This window comes from Rhinolophus hipposideros (genome assembly GCF_964194185.1).
Source record: "Rhinolophus hipposideros genome assembly, chromosome: 13".
Taxonomy (NCBI): domain Eukaryota; kingdom Metazoa; phylum Chordata; class Mammalia; order Chiroptera; family Rhinolophidae; genus Rhinolophus; species Rhinolophus hipposideros.
In genome coordinates, this window is record NC_138059.1 from 762,563 (window position 1) to 783,305 (window position 20,743).

Below are 20,743 nucleotides of genomic sequence, written 5' to 3' on the forward strand. Positions count from 1 at the left end.
CGTGAGCGGCAGGAAAGACTGTCTACTGGCACCCAGCCTGGGGAGCTTCACTGTCGCTCCAATCTAGCCTTTGACCAGTAGAAAGGGAGTACTTCCCTCTTCGCGGGCCTCACTGGGTCAAACCTTGGGGTGACCAGGAGGCTCAGACAGAAAGTCCACCACCCAAGGTCACTAAGGCAGTGGGTGGCAGAGGTAGGGCTCAAATCCAGGTCGGCCTCCAGGGACCATGTCCCCCGTGTGAGAGATCCGATCCCTTCCCAAGTCACTTTTACAGGACGTTCTGCTTAGATCAGCGGGGCTCAGTGTTAGAAAAGTAAGCTATTAACAGTATTTTAAGCCTTGTTAAGTTTTCTTAATTTTTCAAACTAGGAGGTAGGATGTTGGTTTTGTTCGTTTTGGAAGTCAGTGATACCTTGTTTTTTTTCTTCTTTTATGTTTAAAATGATTTACATACAGTAAGGCCGCCACTGGAATTAACGAAGGCTTTGAGGCAACAGGACCCTTCAGGAAAGACCTGGGGCAGCGCAGCCAAACCCCGCTGGCGACCCGGGAATTCTCCTTCCGGCCCGAGGGCGGGAGGACACGGTGGCCATCACCGCTTCCCGCCTCCCGCAGCCGCGCCCGGGCCGGTGCGCGCTCGGCCTCCCCCAGCACAGCGGGCTCAGGCCGCGCCACTTCCGCGGCATCACCCGGGGAGCTCCCTGGGGCTCCAGGGAGAGGAGGCCGGCTTACGACACCAGCGCCGGGCAACCGCCCCCGTCCTCTCGCCTGCAGCCCCGGGGCGCCGCGCAGGATCGCGGCACAGGGAACTGCGACACAGACGCTGAAGCTACAGGCTCTGCGGCTGGCTGGGTGGCGGCTGAGAAGGGACACTGAGGGGGTGGCACCGGGCATTTCCCCGCGTGACACTCCTCCGCGAGAGAAGCTGGGCCCGCGGGCCGGACTGCAGCCCCGCGATCGGCCGTGACAGCTGCGGAGACCCGCGTGCAGAGGCCCGCAATCCGGGACACCCGCGCGGGGCGGGCCGCGGTCACCCCGTCCGCCCGCCCCTTCCGCCCCGCCCGCGGCCCGAAACGCGCCACTCACCCGGCGCCCGGCGGCGAGAAGACAGCACGCGCCCCGCACATGGACCCCCGGCCGCCCGCCCCGCAGGCCCGCCGACAAAGCCCACACGACCACCCGCACTCCGCGGCCGGAAGTCGGCCCCAGACCCCGCCCGGGGAACTTCCGGTGCTGCTCCGGGCGCGCGGGGGCTCGGTGATGTGCACTTCCGGCCGCACGCGGGCCGGGGGAGGAGCGAGCGCGGCGGGCGTGGGGGCGCCGCCTGCACCTGCTTGCGGAGCGGGTCTGCGGCCTCCGCGCCCCGGCCCCTCTGAGCGGGGCCTGTCACCCAGTGTAAATAGTTACGAGGGGCTTAGCTTCCGGTGAGCTGGACCTGCCGACGCTACAACCCGCGGGGCTCCGCGCTCGGCCGCGCGGTGCAGGCGTCGCCGCGGAGGCACCACGCCCTCTCAGTATTAGGCTGCATGCGCGACCTCTACACCTACAAATATACGTGCTTCAGAGGAATGTGAATTATTCGATGATGCAAAATGTGCAGATACTGTGACCACTACACTAACTCGTGAGAACGAATGAAGCCGCGAACTGCAGTATAAATGCACAGTCTGCTTGATTAGACGTCTGACTGCTGACGGGTTTTGAGCCTCACTTCTCCCTCTTCCTTTGCCTTCACATCTGGGCCAGCAGAAAAGAAACCCTGCTTGTTCCTTGCAAGTCCCTGCCTGCAAGAGGGAACCCTCATGCTGGCCCCTCCCTCTGACCTCAATCAAAACCCCAAACCAGCGGCTTTCCGCGCTCTCAAAAGCCATTTTCGGAGGCCTGCCTGGTGCACCCAGAAAAACCTCCTTATGTAAGTCTTCTCAAAACCTCTTGGTTTTGGCGTCACAAGTCCACATCAGACACATTTGGGGTGGGGGTCTACCCTGTCTCTGCAGGATGATCGCAACAAAAGAGGAGCAAGAAAAGGGGACTGTCAACTACTCCCCTGTGCTGCTCAAGGGCCTGCGAAGGATTCGAGGAGTCATTCATCCGCCTTTCCCCTTGCCTCAGCAGCACATCCACTGCTCAAGTTCTCCTGGTACCTGGGAGTATAGTATGCTTCCGATTCCCGGTTTAAAAGCTCCCCGCAGTCAAAAAACCGCAAACCTCCCTGACATCTGGACCAGCCACCTCTCTCTCCTTTTTTCTTTTTCTTTCTTCCCTTTTTTAAAAGACAGAGCTGTGCCAGTGCCAAGCCCAGATCCTGGGGGACGGAGGCACCCTTGAGTGTGTGACTCGAGGCCCTCTGCCGTGGGGACACAGGGCGCGGACACAGGGCAGGGCCCCTCTTCCCAGGCCCAGGGCAGCACTGCCCAGGTAGTGGAAAGGATGCGGATTGTCCTAGGAACAGGAGCGTCCGAGACAGGGTTCCGAAGCCGGCCTTCAACAGTCTCCAGGAGAACCTGTTATTAAAGTTCATTTCTGCGTCTACCTAGACCCGTGGAACCAGAACACTCACGCCAAAGCGCGTTGTCTGTGCCTTCAGTAAGCGTCCCAGGTGAGCCAGGGCAAGTAACGGAGGGACCTGAGCGCGCGCACGCGAGGGAATCGGGACCTAGAGACTGTGTGGGGCGTAACCTGAGTGCACACGCGCGGGAGGCGAGATCGAGGGCACCCGCGGGGCCTGGGCGCGGGCGCACGCGAGGGAGGCGGGGCTGTGGATCAGCCTGGGAGGCGGAGGAAGGGTAAAGGGGCGGGGCCTGCGACCCTGGCCGAGGGCCGGACGCTCGAGGCGGGGCCTCTGGAGACAAAGAGGAGGAAGGGGCCGAGTGGGGCCCCCGGGCTCCGCCCACCGCCCTCCACGTTCCTGACGGGTGCGCGGGGCTAGAGCCTCCGGGGCGCCCTGGGCCTGGTAGGGTCGCACCTCCCAGACCGCGGCGGGACCCAGGCGGTAGGTTTAGCGGGCCCGTGGGCTCTGCGCCCGCCACGGTTTTTGCCACGCGGTCTGGCTCGCGCGGAGGCCACCGCCAGCAGTCCCCGCCAGCGCCCTTCGGCTTCTCCCGCCCCTTCCGCGCTGCGCCGGCCCAGCTCCCCCGCTTCACTATGTGTTGACCGAACACTGGTGCTCACGGTAGCGCAGAGCCTCGGCCCCCCGGAGACCCAGTTCTGAAGGGCCGCTGACTGGCCGGGGCTGCGTCAGGAGCCACTGGGCCAGCCGCCCTGCCGCCGCCGCTCCCCTCGCCCCCGAGCAACCCGGAGCCGACAGGCAGTGCAGCGCCCTGGCCGGCTGGCCCCAGGGGAGCGCGTCTGCCTCCCGGGCCTGGGACTCCTTGCCTCCTAGAGCATCTTTCCTCGGAGCCCGCCGCACCTGGGGCCTGGAGTCCCAGGTTCTCTCCAGGAGGAAGGGATTCACAGGAGCCACCCCTGTCCCATCTTCTCTTCCCTGGAGGCCTCCCTGAGGCTGGGGAGGGGGACATTCTCCAAGGAAGACAGTGGTGTGGGTTTGGGGGATGATGCGTGGAGAGAAATGGGGTCAGCTGAGCAGGTTGGGTTGGGAGTATTGGTACCCCTTGTCATTAGGGGTTCCCTGGCAGGCAGATGCCTGGGATGGAGTCCAGGTGTCCTATAGTACCCCACAACCCATCTTCCCCACAAGCCTGCTGGGGAGCCATCTGCCCCCTCCCCTTTGTGCGCGCGCGTGCGTGCGTGTTTGTGTGTGTGTGTGTCCCCGCCACTGACATGGTGACTTCATGGCAGCATGAGTGTTGTTTCTGGGTATACTGACCTTTGGGGACGTACACTTCACCCAGGAAGAAGGGGCATGTATAGGGATGCGATGCCGGAGACTTACAGAAACCTGGCCTCACTGGGTGAGGGCTCTCAGACCCAGGCCTTCTGTCCTCCCCACCCCAGCCCTCATTGAGAGCTCACCTGGGGTCTGGGAGGAGCCAGGCTGGCTGTGACTTGGGGACCAGAGCCAACCCATTCTGCTCCCAGGCAGAGGTGATAGGTGGGGTCTCTGGGCCCATCAGCACATCCGGTGCCTTCTCTCCCGTCTCCGTGGTAGGGCGTGTCCCAGAACTTTGCTACCCCTGTGAGTGGAGCATCCTTTCTCTCTCGTCTTGGGTTGTCCTCTGTGCCCTGAGGCCACACACCTCTGCTCTGCTCCCTGCCCCCTCAACCTCCTGGGGAGATTCCCTGTTTCTGAGCTTTCATCCTGGGGCCTGCTGGAACCCTGGTCTAGGGGTGAGGAAGCCAGGAGTTTCCCAGCACCTGAGTCTGCTGGCTGCCTCTCAGGCAGGACAAGCCAGATCTGATCGCCTGGCTGGAGCAAGGAGAGGCAGCCTGGGGCTTGGACCTGCTGGAGACCAAGGAAGGAGAGCCCCCGGGAGAGCCCAGCACATGTGAGTGAGGGGAGCCAGGGGCTCCGGTTGTTCAGTACATATGGCTAGCCACCTTGCAGCCGGGCCTGCAGTAGAGCCCTTGCCTTTTCTGGGCCCCACTCCGACACTGGTAGCCTCTGCACACAGAGGCTGATGATGGTGGGACAGTCTCCGCAGTGGGGGCATATGCTGTCTTACAACCTCCAGGGCCGGTGCTCCTTTCCTGGGAGAGGAGGGTCAGGGCCACATTTGCCCTTTACTGAAGAACTGACCTCTTCCGGCCCCTCCCTTCACCATGTGGCCGACCCTGACCCTGTGCGGACTTTGCCCCCACCCTCTGCCCTGCAGGCATCTTTCTAGGGGTCTGGAGCACTGGCCACTCCCTGTTTGTTCACCACATCTGATTAGCATGAGGTCATCAACACAGTGACTGCTGAGTTGCTGTGGATGTCACAGCTGTCCAAGTCCCAGGGGACCACATTGCGACAGAGCAGACGCTCTGGGGCAGGATCAGGAACGTGCACTACTGTCCATCCCGTGACGTACGTAGCCACTTGGGTCCATTTTGATGGGAGTTGAGAACACATTTGCCAAATCGAGGACCCCTTCCCAAGTCCGAGGGCTGTTGTCCATTACGGGCACTGCATCCAGCCCCGCAGCTGTGGCTGAGCCGGCACTTGGTCCAGTGGTTTCCCAGGACCAGGCATGAGCCAGCGGTGGTTCAGGGGACATGCGGGTGGACCAGAGGGGGCTGTGGAGGGGCCTCCATCCCTGCATACTTCACGTCTCTGAGGTGGCTACGTGGGCACAGCACTGTTGCTGGTTGGTGACCTCGGCCAGGGCTGGGGCAGTTTCCAAGCCTTCCCACTTGGCCCTTCCCAACATAATGGCCCTTACTCCACAGGTCAGGAGACCAGTGAGAGCGTTCTCCCTGCTGCTAAGTGCAGCCATTTCAATTAGGTCTCAGGGATGGGGGACCCACACATGGGTCCCTGACTTGGTCCTCTATCCCTTTTGTCACCTGGCGTCCATATGCCCCAACCCTAATAGCATTTCGGAGCCGTTGTCAGTCTCGGCTCAGATCCTGTATTCAGCCACCTCCAGGTGTAGGTGTTTCTCTCCCGTGTTAAGTCCTTTGCAGAAGTATTGAGAACATCTATTGTACTAGCTTGCAGGGGTGTTCTTCTCAAGGGGCCCAGCGCTGGGAGAGGGTTCCACCTCTCCGTCATGGCAGCAGACCTTGCCTTCCACTCCCTTGGCCTTTTGGGGTTTTACAAGTCAAGCAACGTGGCCAGCTGCCCATTTGTCTATTTTTGAGGGACACCAGGCTCAGTGACCCATCACAATTTCCTTTCTCTGTCCTGGACCTCTTTCCCGTTATGGTGTAGTGGCAATAGTTAAATTCAACACTGAGTTCATGAGATGCAGGTGTATGGTAGAATTTTGCCAGAAATAAGGGAGAAGACATGGCTCAGAAATGCTAGATGTGACACGGGATGTAGGAAATGAATCGGACATTGGACTCTCTTCCTTTGGGCAGGGGTGGAGTATTTTCACATGTGTGTAATAATCGCATTCTGTTGGGAAGGGTTGAGAGGAAGTTTGAAATGGCTTTATGGGAAGAGGTGCTTATGTGGATATTGGGTAATCAAGGGGTGCACTGTAATGAATCTGTTTTTAGCTTATTCTACATCCATCCACTCCCTCTTTCTTTTTGTAAAAAGACTTCCATATTGGTTTGTGGCACTTCCTGGGATCCCCTGCACAGTCATGGTGGTACTGTCAGTCTGAGTGCGTCACCCTCCCTTGGCCACCCTCCCGTGAATGAAGCTAAGGCAGTCTGACCCTCCTCTCCAGTCTTGCCCCTGGAGGCAGTGTAAAATCAGGTGATGTCCTAAGCCTTTTTTCTTCTCAGACCATTCTCCTGGACACAGGATGAACAAAGGGTCAGCATAGGATCCAAATCAAATTCTGATTATAACAACATCATTAGTAATTTTGCTGAAATGAAAACTAGATTGTATGGGATGGATATATAACAATTTGGGAATTATGGTTCTCTATTTAATTAACCAACCCTGCCAGCCCATCACCAGAACATCCAGACATGCAGTAATAATTAAATGCAGTTATCTCCGATATTTTGCTGGCTTCTACTCATATAAAACCCATAGTTTTATGGATATTTTTAAATTTTATAATTATGGAATATATTTTCATAATAAGACGTTAAGGTAGCCTCTTTCAAAGTGAGAGGCACAAGCATTGACTTGAGATCAATAAGAATAGCTATCTGGGAAGCACTGATACAGGCAGAAGCCCAAATAGTGTTCCAATTAGGAGGTGAAGGCAAGGGGTGTTTATGAGAAGGGGAAAGTGGCAATGACATCCACAGAAGAAAGGCATTTCTATTGGTTCAGATAATATAGTGACGTTAATTTTAAACAGTGTTTAATTTTCAGTCCTGTAGGTAGTCGTCAGTCTGGGAGTCATATCTACTTTCTTGATATCTTTGCAAATAGTTGTTGGAGACACACATTTGCTAAGGTCTAGTGCAAAGGTTATTTTGCCCAGTTTCAACATTCCAAAGGTTTGAGGACTAAGAGGGGCAAAGCAGCTCCCCTGGCAAGGCAGCTCCAGCTCCATTTTAACGTGGTTCCATTTATACTATATGGACGGTAGAAGAAGAGAGCAGATTTTATTCACCAATTTGTTGGCTTGGCCGATAGCTTTCAAATGCTTGCATTTAGATAAAAGGCATGAACTCTCACCTGGGATCCTCGAAGGTTGTGGCAGACCTGTCACCAGCCTCCAAAGTAGGTGGAGGAGAGTGCTCTGAGCAGTGAGGCCCTGCCTTTCTTCCCCAAGCAGCAAGGTGCCCGCCGGAGGGCAGGGCAGGCCTGGCCTCAGGGAGATGGTATGGCCACTCACAAAGGGCTGGAGGGAAGGAGTTTGAGATGTGCTGGCAGGACATCTGGGCAAAACAGTTCACCAGATACAGAGTAGTCAGGGCCTGAAGGGTGAAGAGCACTTGAGTAGAGGCCTGGAGAGACCACACACAGAGACTGACCCAGAAGAAAAGGAGCATGCCCACCCCTGTCATCTACAGACCAGCTCCCATCGGCTCTGCCAGTCATTGCCCCGTGACTGGAGTTATTCCATGCCTCTGAGTCTCAGCTTTCTCCCTGGTACAAGAGGTTGACAATGGCTAACTCGAGGGCTATGCACTTGTATACATTTATAATCTAGGGGCTCATGAATGCGAATGCACTTATGGGGCGGGATCTTGGGGAAATGCGTATTAGAGGGAGAAGTCGCAGAAGGGAGCCTTGCTGACCAGGACCTCCCTCCTGCTGATCCCCCAGCCGCGGCAGAGCGCTGGCCCTGGTCTGGGCCGAGAGGGAAGGGATCCTGCTGGAACCCCTGCTCCTTGGTAACCAAGCGCGCAGGCCTCCTCTCTGGGCCCCCACCCAGATTCCTTGGCGGCCCCTCCCTCCATTCACTCTAGCGCAGCACCTGAGCCGGTTCTCCGGGTTGAGGAAAGCCCTCCATCCGTGGTGTGCTGATTACAAAGACGGCCCCCAATTCCGCAATCTTTTGCAACCACGTCCTTTGCAGCTGCTCCCTCCGTACAGTCTGGGCCCGACCCGGAGTCCGGCCTGGGGGCTGCCTTTGGCCAGAGGGCCGCGGGAAGGTGATAGCTACAGTGCAGGGGAGCCGAGTCAGGCTCCTGCCCTGCCTGCGCCTTATCCCTCCTGGAAACCCGCAGCCGGCCACCGCCGGGTCGCATCCCAGGCCTGCGGGCGGCAGAGCGAGAGCCCGCGGACACCCAGGTCCCACCCAGTCAGCAGAGCGCCCGCCGGGCGACAACCGCCGCCCCTTCTAACTCAGGCTTCAGCGATGCGCGGCCTCTCCTCTCGCATTCCTCCACGGTCCGCAGCAGGGTCCTGCCCAGCGCCTCGGCTGAGTCAAGGCGGTCGTGGCCCGAGCACCCTGAGGCCACCTTCCCAGGACCGCTCCGCGGATGCCGAGCGGGCGAGAACTCCATTTCCTAGGCTGCTGCACTGTCCCGGACTCCACTTCCCAGCATCGCCCGGGCGCCTCGCGAGGACTCCATGTCCCAGAATGCCGCGGGAGGGTTCCCCGGCCCCGCCCTCTCCACCTGGCTCCGGCGCGCTGCTGGAGGTTTAGCCAGCGCCGGAAGTAGCTCTTCCCACCCGGGGCAGGTGGGGTAGGGTGCAGGTGAGACGGCTCGGGACACCGAGGTAACCCCCGGGGGTCCCGGCGTGGCACGCGAGGGCCTGGACCCTGGGCGCTCCGTGACAGCCCGAGAGCCCTGAGCGGTGTCGGGATCCCAGGGAAGTGAAAGGGGGCCCACCTGCAAGATGTCTGTAGGCGTGGAGGGGTCCAAGGAAGGGATTGGGGGCGTGGGGAGGTCCCGAGGGCTTGGGAGGGGACCCGTGGACATGGAGGTGGCCCCGGACCTGGGAGGGGCTGCGGGCGTGGTAGGGAGCCAGGCCGCGGTGGGGTCACCCCACAGGCCTGCTGCTGGACCGCATGTGTCATCGGGAGCAGCGGATGTCTGGGCGCGGACCCTGCCCCGGAGTCAGAGCCATCCTGCAGGGGCCCAAGCTGCTTTCCACCCCTCAGGACAGGGTCCTCGAGGGTGGTGGCGCCCTGAGGTCTGTCTAGTTCTAAGCCCAAAGCGCGACCTGCCCAGGACGAACTAGGCTGGCAAAGGCTTTCAGGGAACAGGGGCTGCAGATGGGCACTGCATTGCAAACCCAAGGGCCGCCTCTTCCTCCTCTGTGGCATAGGGGTGTTGGCTGGGAGCAGCTCTGATAATCGGCACAGGAACACCCAGCCCCACGGTTGTCTGCCTCCCGTCTTGTCAGCTCATGGCACCCAGTGTTCCTTTTCTCAGCCCAGTGGGGGTTCTGTGTTGGGCCTGTTGGGTGGCACCGTGGACAGGCTCTCTTGGCTGGGGGGTAGCCCCAAGGCCCCTGTGCAGGTCTAGGCAGTGGGCTCCCTGGGGAATGGGGCTGGGAGGAATGACTCAGGCCAGCTGGGTCTCTCTGGTCCCCAGCAGGCCATGCCCTCTCCTTGGGGGTATCATCCTGTGCCAGTTGCCCAGGGAGCCCTGGGCCACCCTTGTGGGGCACAGTGCTAAAGGCAGTGACCCCAAGCAGGGGCATCTCCGGAGTGAGGTCCTGTTGCATGGGAGCATGATGGCCTCAGCTTCACACCCTTTGGCTCTACAGGTACAGCCGACATGGGTGAGTCCCAGGGGTCCATGCGGATCCTAGTGACAGGGGGCTCTGGGCTGGTGGGCAGAGCCATCCAGAAGGTGGTAGCAGATGGGGCCAGGCTGCCTGGAGAAGATTGGGTGTTTGTCTCCTCCAAGGATGCCGATCTCACGTGAGTGGGCCCAGCCCTAGACACCCCCACATGTCCTCTCCAGACAGAGCTCTGGGCCAGGCCTGTCCTTGAGCTCGGTGGCCTCCTGTCTGCGCCCTCCCCGCCAGGTGACTGGTGTGGCCTGGGTGTGTGAAGCTCTGCTCCTAGGCCAACATCCTCCCATCTTTTCCTGGAAGCCCACACCTTCACAGCAGCTGGTGTCTGAAATGGCCACTTTCCCCTTTGGCAGTCCATCCTGTCATCAGCCCTGCCCAAGTCCTATCCCCAGTACCTCAGCCCCAGGGTGTTAGTTCCTTCGGGCCTTCAAGTGATCTGGGATGGCCCGGCTCCCTCCAGGGACGCTGCACAGACTCGTGCCCTGTTTGAAAAGGTCCGGCCCACACACGTCATCCATCTTGCTGCAATGGTGGGGGGCCTGTTCCGGAATATCAAATACAATTTGGACTTCTGGGTAAGTGAGGGGCCCAAACAAGCACTGGGAGCCAGGAGCTGGGTTCTGGGAACTTTCTGGCTGGCTTCTCACATTCGTGATCTGGCCTCAGGAGGCCCCTGAGGGTCAGGGCTTGGCACAGCCTGGTGGGGGCCCCCAGTGACCCAAAGTTGCGTTGAAGGCAGAGGGGCATGCAGGTGGGCCTAAGGGCATTTGACCTGGTAGGAAAAGCCACCAAGCTGACCAGTGGGTGGCAGGAACTGAGAGAAGTCAGCATTCATTTTGTGACTTGTTGCTGCTTGCTGCCTACAGACCCTCTGGTCCAGCTGCACTGAGCCAGGCCCGCCATGCACTCTAGGGTGCAGAGTTGGAGTTGTGAGCTGGGCTCTGGGTCTGTGCGTGTGCCCTGGGGGTGGGGGCATGGTGTACGGGGCAGGAGGAGAATGGGGCTCTGCCAGGCTGTACCCCTGAGGGTCAGCCCCACCGTCTCTGGGCAGCTGGCCTTGGCACGGTTCGGCCCTGCGTCAGGCACTGAGGCTCAGAGCAGATTCAGCTTAGGGGCCCCTGTCGCCTGGGGCTCTACTCATCTTAGTCACAGCCTTACCAGCAGCCCATCTAGCCACCACCTCTCCCTTCCCCCCAGACCAGTCCAAATGCCCTGGTCACTTCGTGTCCAGTTTCCAGAAGGGGAGGTGGGGCCCCGGCAGGGGAGGACTGGGGCTGGCCAAAGGCTTCACTGCTCCTGGGTAGGAGAGTCAGTGGGGTGAACACCTCTGGGGCGAGTGGGTGGAGGGGCCCCTCCTGCCCCAGGGTCAGCTGGGCCCCAGCTCTGTTCTGCCCCAGGGCTGCTTGCCCTGCCGTCAACAGCCCCTGTGCGTGGGGCCCAGCCCTGAGCTGGGCAGTGCAGTCCTCTCCTCCAGGGCTCTGGGAAGGCAGACCCAGACCTCCTGCAGCCCTGGGAGTGGGGCTGCCAGCTGAGGGTACAGCAGGCCGGGAGGGGCAGACAGAGCTCCATCTTGTCCCAGGGAGCAGTTAAGACAAGCAGGCTCAGGAACTCTACTCCGAGGAGAATGGGGAGGGTGTGTCTCCGCTTTTGTCCCTGGAGGGGCCTAAACCCACCACTACCCACCCAGAGGAAAAATATACACATCAACGACAACGTCCTGCACTCGGCCTTCGAGGTGGGAGCACGCAAGGTGGTCTCCTGCCTCTCTACCTGCATCTTCCCGGACAAGACCACCTACCCCATCGATGAGACCATGGTGAGAGGGCAGGCTGGGTATCGGGGCGGGGCCTGGCGTGGGGCAGGGCCGGAAGCAGCCGCCTCCCCTTCTCTCTCAGATCCATGATGGTCCGCCACACAGCAGCAATTTCGGCTATTCCTACGCCAAGAGGATGATCGATGTGCAGAACAGGTCCTCCTGGCACCCGCCCCGCTGAGGCCGGCCAGGAATGAGGGAGGGCTCACGTGCCTACGGGGTGGGGGGCCCAGAGGGTAGCCCCGGCCGCTCCCAGGCCTCTCATCTCCTCATCCCTTGCCAGCCTCTGCTTTTTCCGTGTCGAGGAGGTGGGGGTGGGATGGGCTGGGTAGTGAGGGGTCCCAGGATGAGGTCGGAGGAGACGCTGTGCCCCTGCAGGGCCTACTTCCAGCAGCACGGCTGCACCTTCACCGCCGTCATCCCCACCAATGTCTTCGGGCCGCACGACAACTTCAACATCGAGGACGGTCACGTGCTTCCCGGCCTCATACACAAGGTGCACCTGGCCAAGAGTGAGTGCTCGCTGCTCAGCACACCAGGCGGTCACCCTCCTGTGAGGTCCCTGGGGCTCCGCTGGGAGGAGCGCTGCGGCTGGCACTGCCCCCTCTGACATTGCCCCTCCCGACTCTGCAGGCAGCAGCTCAGCCCTGACCGTGTGGGGCACCGGGAAGCCTCGCAGACAGTTCATCTACTCACTGGTTCGTGCAGGAGGGGGCACAGCTGGCTCCAGAACGCCTCCCCAGGCCTGCTGGCTGTGGGGAGGGCTGAGGGTCTGGGTCAACCCTGGAGGAGCAGTGGCTGGTCCTCACTGGGTCCCTGTAGGTGCCTGGCCCCACAGCTCCGAGCTCAGCAAGAGAAAGGACTCTGTCCGTTGGGGCTGAGCTGGCCAAGGACGGCCCAAAAGGAGGGACCCCCAGCCCCAGTGGAGCCTGGGTACGCCCCCACTCGACAGGAGCGCGTGGGAGAGGTGACCTATGGCCTTTGACCCCACATGTCTGACTCTAGGACCTGGCCCGCCTCTTTATCTGGGTGCTGCGGGAGTACGGTGAGGTGGAGCCCATCATCCTGTCAGGTGGGTACCCTGCAGCCCCACTGCCAGCACATCGGAGGGAACAGCTGTGGGGGGCGGGGTGGCAGTGGGGCCAGGCCAGAGGCCTCACCCGGCCTTGGGCCTCTCTCTCCCCACAGTGGGTGAGGAGGAGGAGGTCTCCATCCAGCAGGCGGCCGAGGCTGTGATGGAGGCCATGGACTTCCACGGGGAGGTCACCGTATCCTTCAGCGGTGGTGGGGCACGGAGGGCCTCCCTGCACACACGGTGCTCACACTGGCAGCTGGAGGGCAGGGTCTGCTGCTGTCCCTGAGCTTCCCCAGGGAGAGGCACAGGAGGCCCAGGGCAAGCTGGAGGCTGGGGGTGGGGTGGGGCTGCCCCTTCTGCTGTGGCCTTGACCAAGTGTCCAGTTTGATACAACTAAGGCCGACGGGCAGTTTAAGAAGACAGCCAGTAACAGCAAGCTGCGGGCCTACCTGCCCGACTTCCGGTTCACGCCTTTCAAGCAGGGTGAGCGCCGGGCCCCTCTGTGGCCCTCCCACCCCCATCCCTTAGGACCTCCCGGCCTCTCTTTGCCTTTAGGTGACCACTGCCCCTCCCTAGGCCTCAGCTTCTTACTGCCAGCTGGGGGTGGACACCTTGCAGGTTTGGTCTCCAAACCCTCATCGGGGGGCAGGACACGGGTGCCTGCGCTACGTCACTGGGGTCCCTACCCTCCACACCTCCCACGGAGGTCAGTGCAGCCCTGGACCTCACTTGCCTCCTCCCTCACCTGCCCTCTGCAGCTGTGCAGGAGACATGTGCCTGGTTCACAGACAACTACGAGCAGGCCCGGAAGTGAAATACAGTGGTGGGGCAGGCGCCAGCTTCCTCCCAGGCCCCAGCGGCCACTCAGCTGGCAGAGCCCAGTGGCAACCACCCTCACCCTGCCAGGAGTCGAGGGCACAGCCCAGCAACTTGGGTGCACGGTCCACCCCCTCCACCAGGGTGGCTCCAGCCAGCTATCCAGCGGGGCCACCATTCATGTCCGTTCTCAGGGAAACCAAGGCCTGACCAGGCTTGGCACTTTGTTCCCCAATGCCAGTGCCCGGGCCCTGAGTATATCCATTTCAGGTCTTGTTCTCCCACTCCCTGGGAAACAATAAAGTGCATTTCACAGGCCTGGCCCCGGCAGCTCTGTGCCCGCTGTGCCCCACACCAGGCACTGCCTCCCTGAGCCTAGCCAGCCCCAGGACCCACCATCCCCTGCTGACTGCTCAGCCCCTGAGAGCTGCTGGGTTAGGGTGGCCCTCTGTCTTTGGGGTGGCAGAAACCAGAGACATGGAGAGGCAAGTGTGCAAGCAGGAAGCAGGCAGGCCTCAGGGGTGAGACAGTGGACTGTTGGCCTGTGAGGTACAGGGCATTGCATGCTGCGGGTGTGGCCACAAGCAGGCCTGGTGACCTGAGCTCCCCTGGGCTTACCCCGAGTCCCAGGACTTTGCAGAAAGAGGCTGGGTCTGGATTTGGACAGGCTGAGTGGGAGGCATTTGAGGGGAGGGTGGCGATTGGGTGGCTCAGCCTTTCCTGGGACCATAGGAGAGAGCTTGGCTAGGCCTGGCCCTTCATCTCCCTACTCTAAGGCAGCAGCTTGGGTGACGGGGCCGCCTCCCTTCTCCCATGGAAAGTAACAGGTATCACCCAGGCAACCCTCTAGGCCTTGAGAGCAGGAAGGTAAGTGGTACGGGCATCCCATTCTCAATGGCAGCAGGGCAAAGTTCAAGCAGGTTGAGTGGCAGGTCCCCAGGCCAACCAGTCGTCACTGGGCTGTGGATCCAGGAGTACCCGGCTTCAAAGGCTCCAGGCCAGAACCCGCTAGACTGCCTCACCCAGGACCCAGGCACCCTCCCAGGCCTGGGACCCACCTCTTGTCAGGGCCCCTCTCCTCCAGTGCCCTTTGCCACCTTCATGCTGATGACTCCCAGCTTTCTTCTGACCCAGTTGTGCTTGCCACGTCCATTGCTTCGTTTATGCAGGCAGTATTCGCTGTCTTCCCTGTGCCAGGCACGTGAATCCCAGTGATGCCTCACTGCACTCGTCACCACCCCCTTTCTCTCAGGCAAGCCCAGGTGTTTGTCCTCTGGGCCTCCCCAGGACTGAACCTGGAGCCCATCTCATGTTAGTGCCCCCGCCAGGTCTCCTTCTCTGAACGCCCACCTGCCATGCAGAATTGCCTGTTTGCTTGTCTGGAAATAACTGGGAGGCCCCCTCTACGCCCAGGACTTGGAGCTCCAGAACCGGGGTGCCAGCCCTTTGTGAATGATGCCTCTGTCCAGGTTGGGGCTCAGGGAGGTGGTGGCACCTGACTTGGAGCTTGTGCCAGCCAGGTGAGAATAGTGGGGAAGAGGCCCAGCACAGAGCAGAGGGCCCTGGACACACCTGGCAGAACATATGTAGTGGCGGTGTGTCCTGAGCGTCCCCTGGGTTGTCCTGTATGTTTATCTTGCAGGGACTTTCTCCCCGTGTCCTCAGGCTGAGGGTTCAGCTGTCAGGTCAGCCCCTGTGTGGCACCCATTCCCAGCCCACAGCAGGGCCACACTGCAGGGCCAATGTCCAACGAATTAGGGAATTTCATTGTTGAAGACCTTTGCAAATGTCAAAGTAGAATTTAAAAGAAAAAATCCTTAAAATGAAATCAGACTGGGTGAACAGTAAACAAACAGAAAAAACTGGTCTTAGATCTTCAAGCCTTATTTTTCCCCGTGTCAGAAATTACAAGCACACTTCATGCGGATCCCACCCTCCGTGTTAGTCTCTAAGATGGTCCTTGGCCCTGGCCATGCACTCCATCTCGCGGGTCAGATCTCTGTTGGGGCTCAGGGAGGCCTACCTCCTGGCAGCTCCCTGGGCGACCCACAGAAACCAGAATCCCGGGTTGGCCAGACACCTGATCACACATTTCACTGGCAGTGCTAATTTTATGCTGCAGCTTGTGGGGTAGCTGACCACAGGCTCTCATCAGGCATATCTGTCCCTCCCGCCTGAGTCCACTCCCAGGCTCCAAACGGAGAACCAGGGCGCTCTGAGAAAGATGCTCCCACCCAGAGAAATCGGCCTGAGATTGGCAGGGCCCCACCCACCAGCGCCTGACCTGTCACGACACGCCAGAGTCCGGACCTTGCCTGCCGGTCTTCCATCAGAATCAGGGCGCCTGTCCCTCCTGGAAGTTCAGCTGCCTAGCGACCACCAATCAGTGGCCTCCCGGGCTCTGCAGCGTCCCCACGAGGGACACCACCAGGCACGCTCCAGGGTCAGAGGAGACCCCACCCTTTCCGACACTTCGCCCTTGAATGGATCTTCTCCATTTAGAAAATCAGGATCTGATCTGCAGACGCGCCCAGAATCCTGCCATGGCTCGCCATCACCCTCAGCACCGGAGCCCGAGTCCTCCTCGCGCCACGTTCCTCCACGCGAAACGATTCGGTACGCCTCCAACTCTGCTCCGCCCAGTGACGCGCCCCTCCTGGGCCCCGCCCACATGATCCCGACGCCTAACTAGAACCAATGAACAGCGAGGGGGTGGAACCCACTGCTCAGCGAGCCGTAGAGCGCGGACCAGGAGCCCGAAGGGAGGGGGCGGGACATGCGGTCCTGACATCCAATGGACGAGCAGAGGGGCGGGGCCCGGGGCGGGCGGGGGCAAGATGGCGGCGGCCGTTGCGGGGCCCGAGCTGCGGTGCGTGGGCTTCGTGGGCGCAGGCCGCATGGCGGAGGCCATCGCGCAGGGCCTCATCCGAGCAGGTGGGTCGCGTGGGGGCGTCCGACGCTGGCCGGGTGGGGGAGACGGGAATACCGGCCGGAGCTCACCTGCCCACTGGGATGAAGCCCGCAGAGCCCTGGGGCGAGGGGCCAGGGGCCTCCGCGCAGGGGTCCCAGGGTGGAGCAGGGCCGGGCCGGCGTGGGCCAGCGTGGGACGCGGACCCTGCCCTCCGCACTCTGCTTCCTTCGGAGAGCACAACAGGGGCAGATGTGCGCGGAGAGGCTTAGAGCCGGCTGTCCCCACTGTAGCCGCCCGCTGCATGTGGCCTTAGAGCGTTTGAACTGTGGCGTGGCTGATTTGAGAAGTGCTGTGAGTGTATAGAACAAAGTACACTCCGAATTTGGAAGATTTAGCACCACAAAGAAAAGTAACATTTTAGTAGTCTTTAATATTGATTACGGGTTGGAAGAATAGTATTTTGGCTATACGGGGTTAAATAAAATATAGTACAATTAACGTCACCTGTTTCTTGTTTCGTGTGACTACTAGAAAATGTGGGTGCAGATGTGGTTCGAATGGTATTTCTCTTGAATAGCACTCTTGTAGAGCCTGGGAGCTCCCGCCAACTCACTGGCCTTGGCCTGCTTGCTTGACCTCTCTGAGCCTCCCATTCTTTTTTCTGTGTCATTTCTGTATGTCATCTCCACTCTTGGTGGCATGCTACAGGATTTCTCAACCTCAGCACTGGGGACATTTGGGGCTAGATAATTCTCCATCCTTCACATTGTAGAGTGTTTAGCTGCTTCCCTGGACTTTCCCCACTAGATGTCAGTAGCACCCACCAAATGTGACAGCCAAACAAAGTCTCCAGACACTGCCACAGTCACCTGTGTCTGGGTGGGGGGGGATCTTCCTTAGTTGAGAACCGCTGGTTTACAGTAAGGGCTGACATTGCTGTCTTAATCCTCCTGCACAGTATTTAGAAACCTTTACATGTAGGTAATGGGCTGGCTTTCTGCCTTCAGCCATGTATCAAAGTCCAGAGAGGTCCAAATCAGTCACAAAACAGTTGACTGCGTCTCAGGTGTTTTGCTTGTAAAGCCCAGCAGTATGGCCTGCCTCCCAGGACTGTCTGGGTGCACTGCTGAGCGCAGTTCTGCTGTGCGCGTGCAGTGCACACTGGGTGTTGCTGCCGTGGTGAATCAGTTCTGGGTTCAGGTTTGGGGTGCACTTCTGCCTTCCTGTTAGACATTACAGAACTCTAACCTCCCCAGACTCATACTCCACAAACAGATGTTTTTTCCCAAATGGGCACTTAGCCTCTGCTTGGACATCTCAGCACAGACGCAGCCCCTCCCAAGGAAGCTCAGTGCCCCCCGGGGACTCCCTACCCAGTATGCCCCCCTCCTCCCAGAGGCAGAAAGAAGCCCTTGGGATCTGTCCTCACAAGACAGGGCAAGCTCTGGGCCCCTGTGTCCAGCAGAGCCTCTGGAGTCAGTAGCAGCAGCAGCTGGCGATGGCAGTGACTCCTGAGTAGAATTGGATGAGCCTGATTGCCTGGGCTGGGCTGCCCCAAGCACCCCTGCCATTCTTGGAGAGTCTCAGGCCAGCCAAGGGCCAGGATGGTCAGGCATGGCTGAGCGCAAGAGCCTTCAGTAAGGCCGGCTCTTACTGAAGCTCCTCCCCTCCTTCCTCCTCGCTGACCCCCAGCCTTTGCTTTTCTCTCCAGGAAAAGTGGAAGCACAGCATGTACTGGCCAGTGCACCAAGTGACAGGAACCTCTGCCACTTCCGGGTGAGCCGGAGCCTAGCTCTTCTGAGTTGAAGCTGCCCCTAGGGGCCCAGGGTGGCTCTTGCTTGCTGTCCCTCCGGGACCCTTCTTGGGGCCAGGGAAGTGCTTCTTATGTAGCTCAAGTTTCGAGACTGGCTGGGCTATGCTGGCAAAAGGGAGGCCAAAGGCCAGAAGGAAAGTCAAGATTGTTGAGGGCCAGAGCAGAGTGAAGGGGTGCGTGCAGGCATGGGTTTGTTGTAGGCAGGTACGGTCATGGGCATTCCCTGGGGTTGGAGGGCTCACAGGCGCTGGCATGAGGCCTGTGAGGCTCAGGGTTGGGTCTGGGTGAGTCCTGGCATCAGGAGGGTGATGCAGGCACTGGCAGTGGGAGAGACCCGTGGGAGTGCAGGATGGCCTCCAGCTGGGAGGGCCATGGTCTGGGAGGATGCCCACTTACCTGGCCTGGTCGGGGCACTCCTGGTGCAGGCTCTGGGCTGCCGGACCACCCATTCCAACCAGGAAGTGCTGCGTAGCTGCTCACTCGTCTTCCTGGCCACCAAGCCCCACGTCCTGCCTGCTGTCCTGGCAGAGGTGGCTCCTGTGGTCACCTCTGAGCACATCTTGGTGTCCGTGGTTGCTGGGGTGTCTCTGAGCACCCTAGAGGAGGTGAGTGACTGCTGGGCTGTGGCGGGCCTGAGGCCATGAGCCCAGAGGGGCTGGGCAGCCTCAGACTGGCCCCAGCCTGGGCTCAGGATGGCTGGGACAGGTGGTAGACAGCCTCCTAGCCAGCCTGCAGAGCCGGCCAGGTGGCTGAGGGAACTGGGGTTCGGGTTCCTCCTGGTGCCACCCCTGGGAAGCAGGGGAGGGAGCTGACTTAGGTGTGTGCCCGCCTGGTGGGGCTGGCACCACAGGCTCCTGACTCCAGCCTCCTTCTGGCCAGCTGTTGCCACCAACTGCACGGGTGCTGCGGGTTTCGCCCAACCTGCCTTGCTTGGTCCAGGAGGGGGCCATGGTGATGGCGCGGGGCCGCCATGCTGGGAGGAGCGATGCCGAGCTCCTGCAGACTCTGCTGGAGGCCTGCGGGCAGTGTGAGGAGGTGCCCGAGGCCCAAGTGGACATCCACACCGGCCTCAGCGGCAGTGGCGTGGCCTTCGTAAGTGTTATCTGCCCCCTGCCGCCCAGGCTGACCCTCGGCAAAGCAGGGCCTTCCTGTGAGCTCTGCTTTCCCCCACTTCACCTTCCTGGGCCTTTGCAGCCAGCCCCTTGGCAGACCCCAGGGCCCAGGCCTCAGCCCTGGCTCTGCACTTGGTGGCCAGTACTCGGGCTCTGTTCCTGAAGGTTCTAAGCCTTCTCCAGGCTGGGTGCTGTGTCCCGCAGAATGTTGGTTTTGACACCATCCCCCCGGCGACCCAATCCTACAGGTGTGTGCCTTCTCTGAGGCCTTGGCTGAAGGCGCCATCAAGATGGGCATGCCCAGTGGCCTGGCCCACCGCATCTCTGCCCAGACCCTGCTGGTGAGTGACGGCGGCCCCAGGAGAGTGTATGGAAGGGGATGGGCCTGTCTGCCTCCTGGGAGCTGTGCAAAGGGACACTGCAGACCCAGAAAATCGGGGCCCACATCGGGGCACGCATGATGAAGCAGGCTCCACAGTGGGGCTGAGCTGGAGAAGGGGCTGCGCGCCTCCCTCGAGTCAGCGGCCACCGATGCCCCTCTCCCCAGGGAACGGCCAAGATGCTGCTGCAGAAGGGGCAGCACCCGGCGCAGCTGCGGACTGACGTGTGCACGCCAGGTGGCACCACCATATACGGGCTGCACGCTCTGGAGCAGGGTGGTCTTCGGGCAGCCGCCATGAGTGCTGTGGAGGCCGCCACTTGCCGGGCCAAGGAGCTCAGCAGGAAGTAGGGCACAGGCGCAGGCCTCAGACCATCGCCCCTAGTGCCCAGAATGGCCCTGCTACCCCGTCCCTCCCTCCCTGCCCCTTCCCGAGGACTCTGGTTCTCTAACCCACAGGAGCCTCGCTGACTGCACCCTGCCTCCCGCGTGGGGAAGTTTAAGAGGATGTGACTGGAGCAGATCCCCTCACCAGTGGGAACTGCCCTCCCCTCCGCAGGCAGGAGGCAGCGTGGTGATGGCCCACTGTAAGGGTGACGTGGCTTCTGAGGGTCTGAGCACTGGCAGTGCTGGTCAGGTGCCCCACATGGCTGGCCAGCTGGCTGAGGGTGTGAGCAGAGCCCCTGGCATGAGATCAGCCTGTGGGCCCTTCTGAGAGCTGTGTGACTGCAGCCAGGTCGGGGAGCACGGGGACATATGGAATCTGCACAGGAGACCTCCTCCCCCTCAGTGAAGCCACCATGTCTGTCCTGTCCCTGGGTTGGCGTGTGGTGGTGGTGGTGGGTGGGGTACTGTGTGCTCTTCAGCTGAGGGGCTGCACCTGCTCCTTCCCCCCGGGGAGCCCCACGAGCAGATGGCTCCAGGCAGCTGCAGGCTGGTGGAGGGGCTGACCCAGATTTGGGAGGATAGGCTTCGGCCAGCCGAGACTCTACACTGGGCTCCAGCTGGCTGTGGGCTCCTCTTCCAGGCCCGAAGCTCCTGGCAAGTAGCAGGTAGAGCTGGCCCTGGGGACCCTTCCTGGTCACGAGTCCTGGAGAGTCCTGTAG

The 20,743-nt window shown here is 60.6% G+C and overlaps 1 protein-coding gene across 8 annotated transcripts; it reads left to right on the top strand.

Annotated features, from left to right (window-relative positions):
• Nucleotides 1–1,272: 1,272 nt before the first annotated feature.
• On the top strand, nucleotides 1,273–20,134 carry GFUS (GDP-L-fucose synthase). 8 transcript variants are annotated; one of them, XM_081070709.1, is made up of 16 exons: nucleotides 2,316–2,599; nucleotides 9,686–9,842; nucleotides 10,179–10,293; nucleotides 11,298–11,534; nucleotides 11,614–11,687; nucleotides 11,910–12,043; nucleotides 12,165–12,229; nucleotides 12,537–12,603; nucleotides 12,720–12,799; nucleotides 12,990–13,089; nucleotides 15,925–16,038; nucleotides 18,045–18,109; nucleotides 18,572–18,751; nucleotides 19,026–19,238; nucleotides 19,507–19,599; nucleotides 19,806–20,134. In XM_081070709.1, the coding sequence occupies exons 2-16, from the start codon at nucleotides 9,697–9,699 to the stop codon at nucleotides 19,986–19,988; spliced, it is 1,866 nt and encodes a 621-aa protein (XP_080926835.1). In that variant the 5' UTR covers nucleotides 2,316–2,599; nucleotides 9,686–9,696; the 3' UTR covers nucleotides 19,989–20,134. The 8 variants fall into 8 exon arrangements, with proteins under 8 accessions (XP_080926839.1, XP_080926835.1, XP_080926834.1 ...); XM_081070708.1 differs by lacking the exon at nucleotides 2,316–2,599 and adding an exon at nucleotides 8,527–8,666; XM_081070710.1 differs by lacking the exon at nucleotides 2,316–2,599 and adding an exon at nucleotides 8,527–8,666 and having other exon boundaries at nucleotides 11,406–11,534.
• Nucleotides 20,135–20,743: the final 609 nt, after the last annotated feature.

What these genes read in the sequence shown, in the direction of transcription:
- GFUS (XM_081070709.1), top strand. Translation starts at nt 9,697, where the DNA reads ATGGGTGAGTCCCAGGGGTCCATGCGGATCCTAGTGACAGGGGGCTCT. An exon ending in ACCCCATCGATGAGACCATG is followed by an intron (nt 11,535 to 11,613) that starts GTGAGAGGGCAG and finishes CTTCTCTCTCAG; the next exon opens with ATCCATGATGGTCCGCCACA. An exon ending in GGAGCCCATCATCCTGTCAG is followed by an intron (nt 12,604 to 12,719) that starts GTGGGTACCCTG and finishes CTCTCCCCACAG; the next exon opens with TGGGTGAGGAGGAGGAGGTC.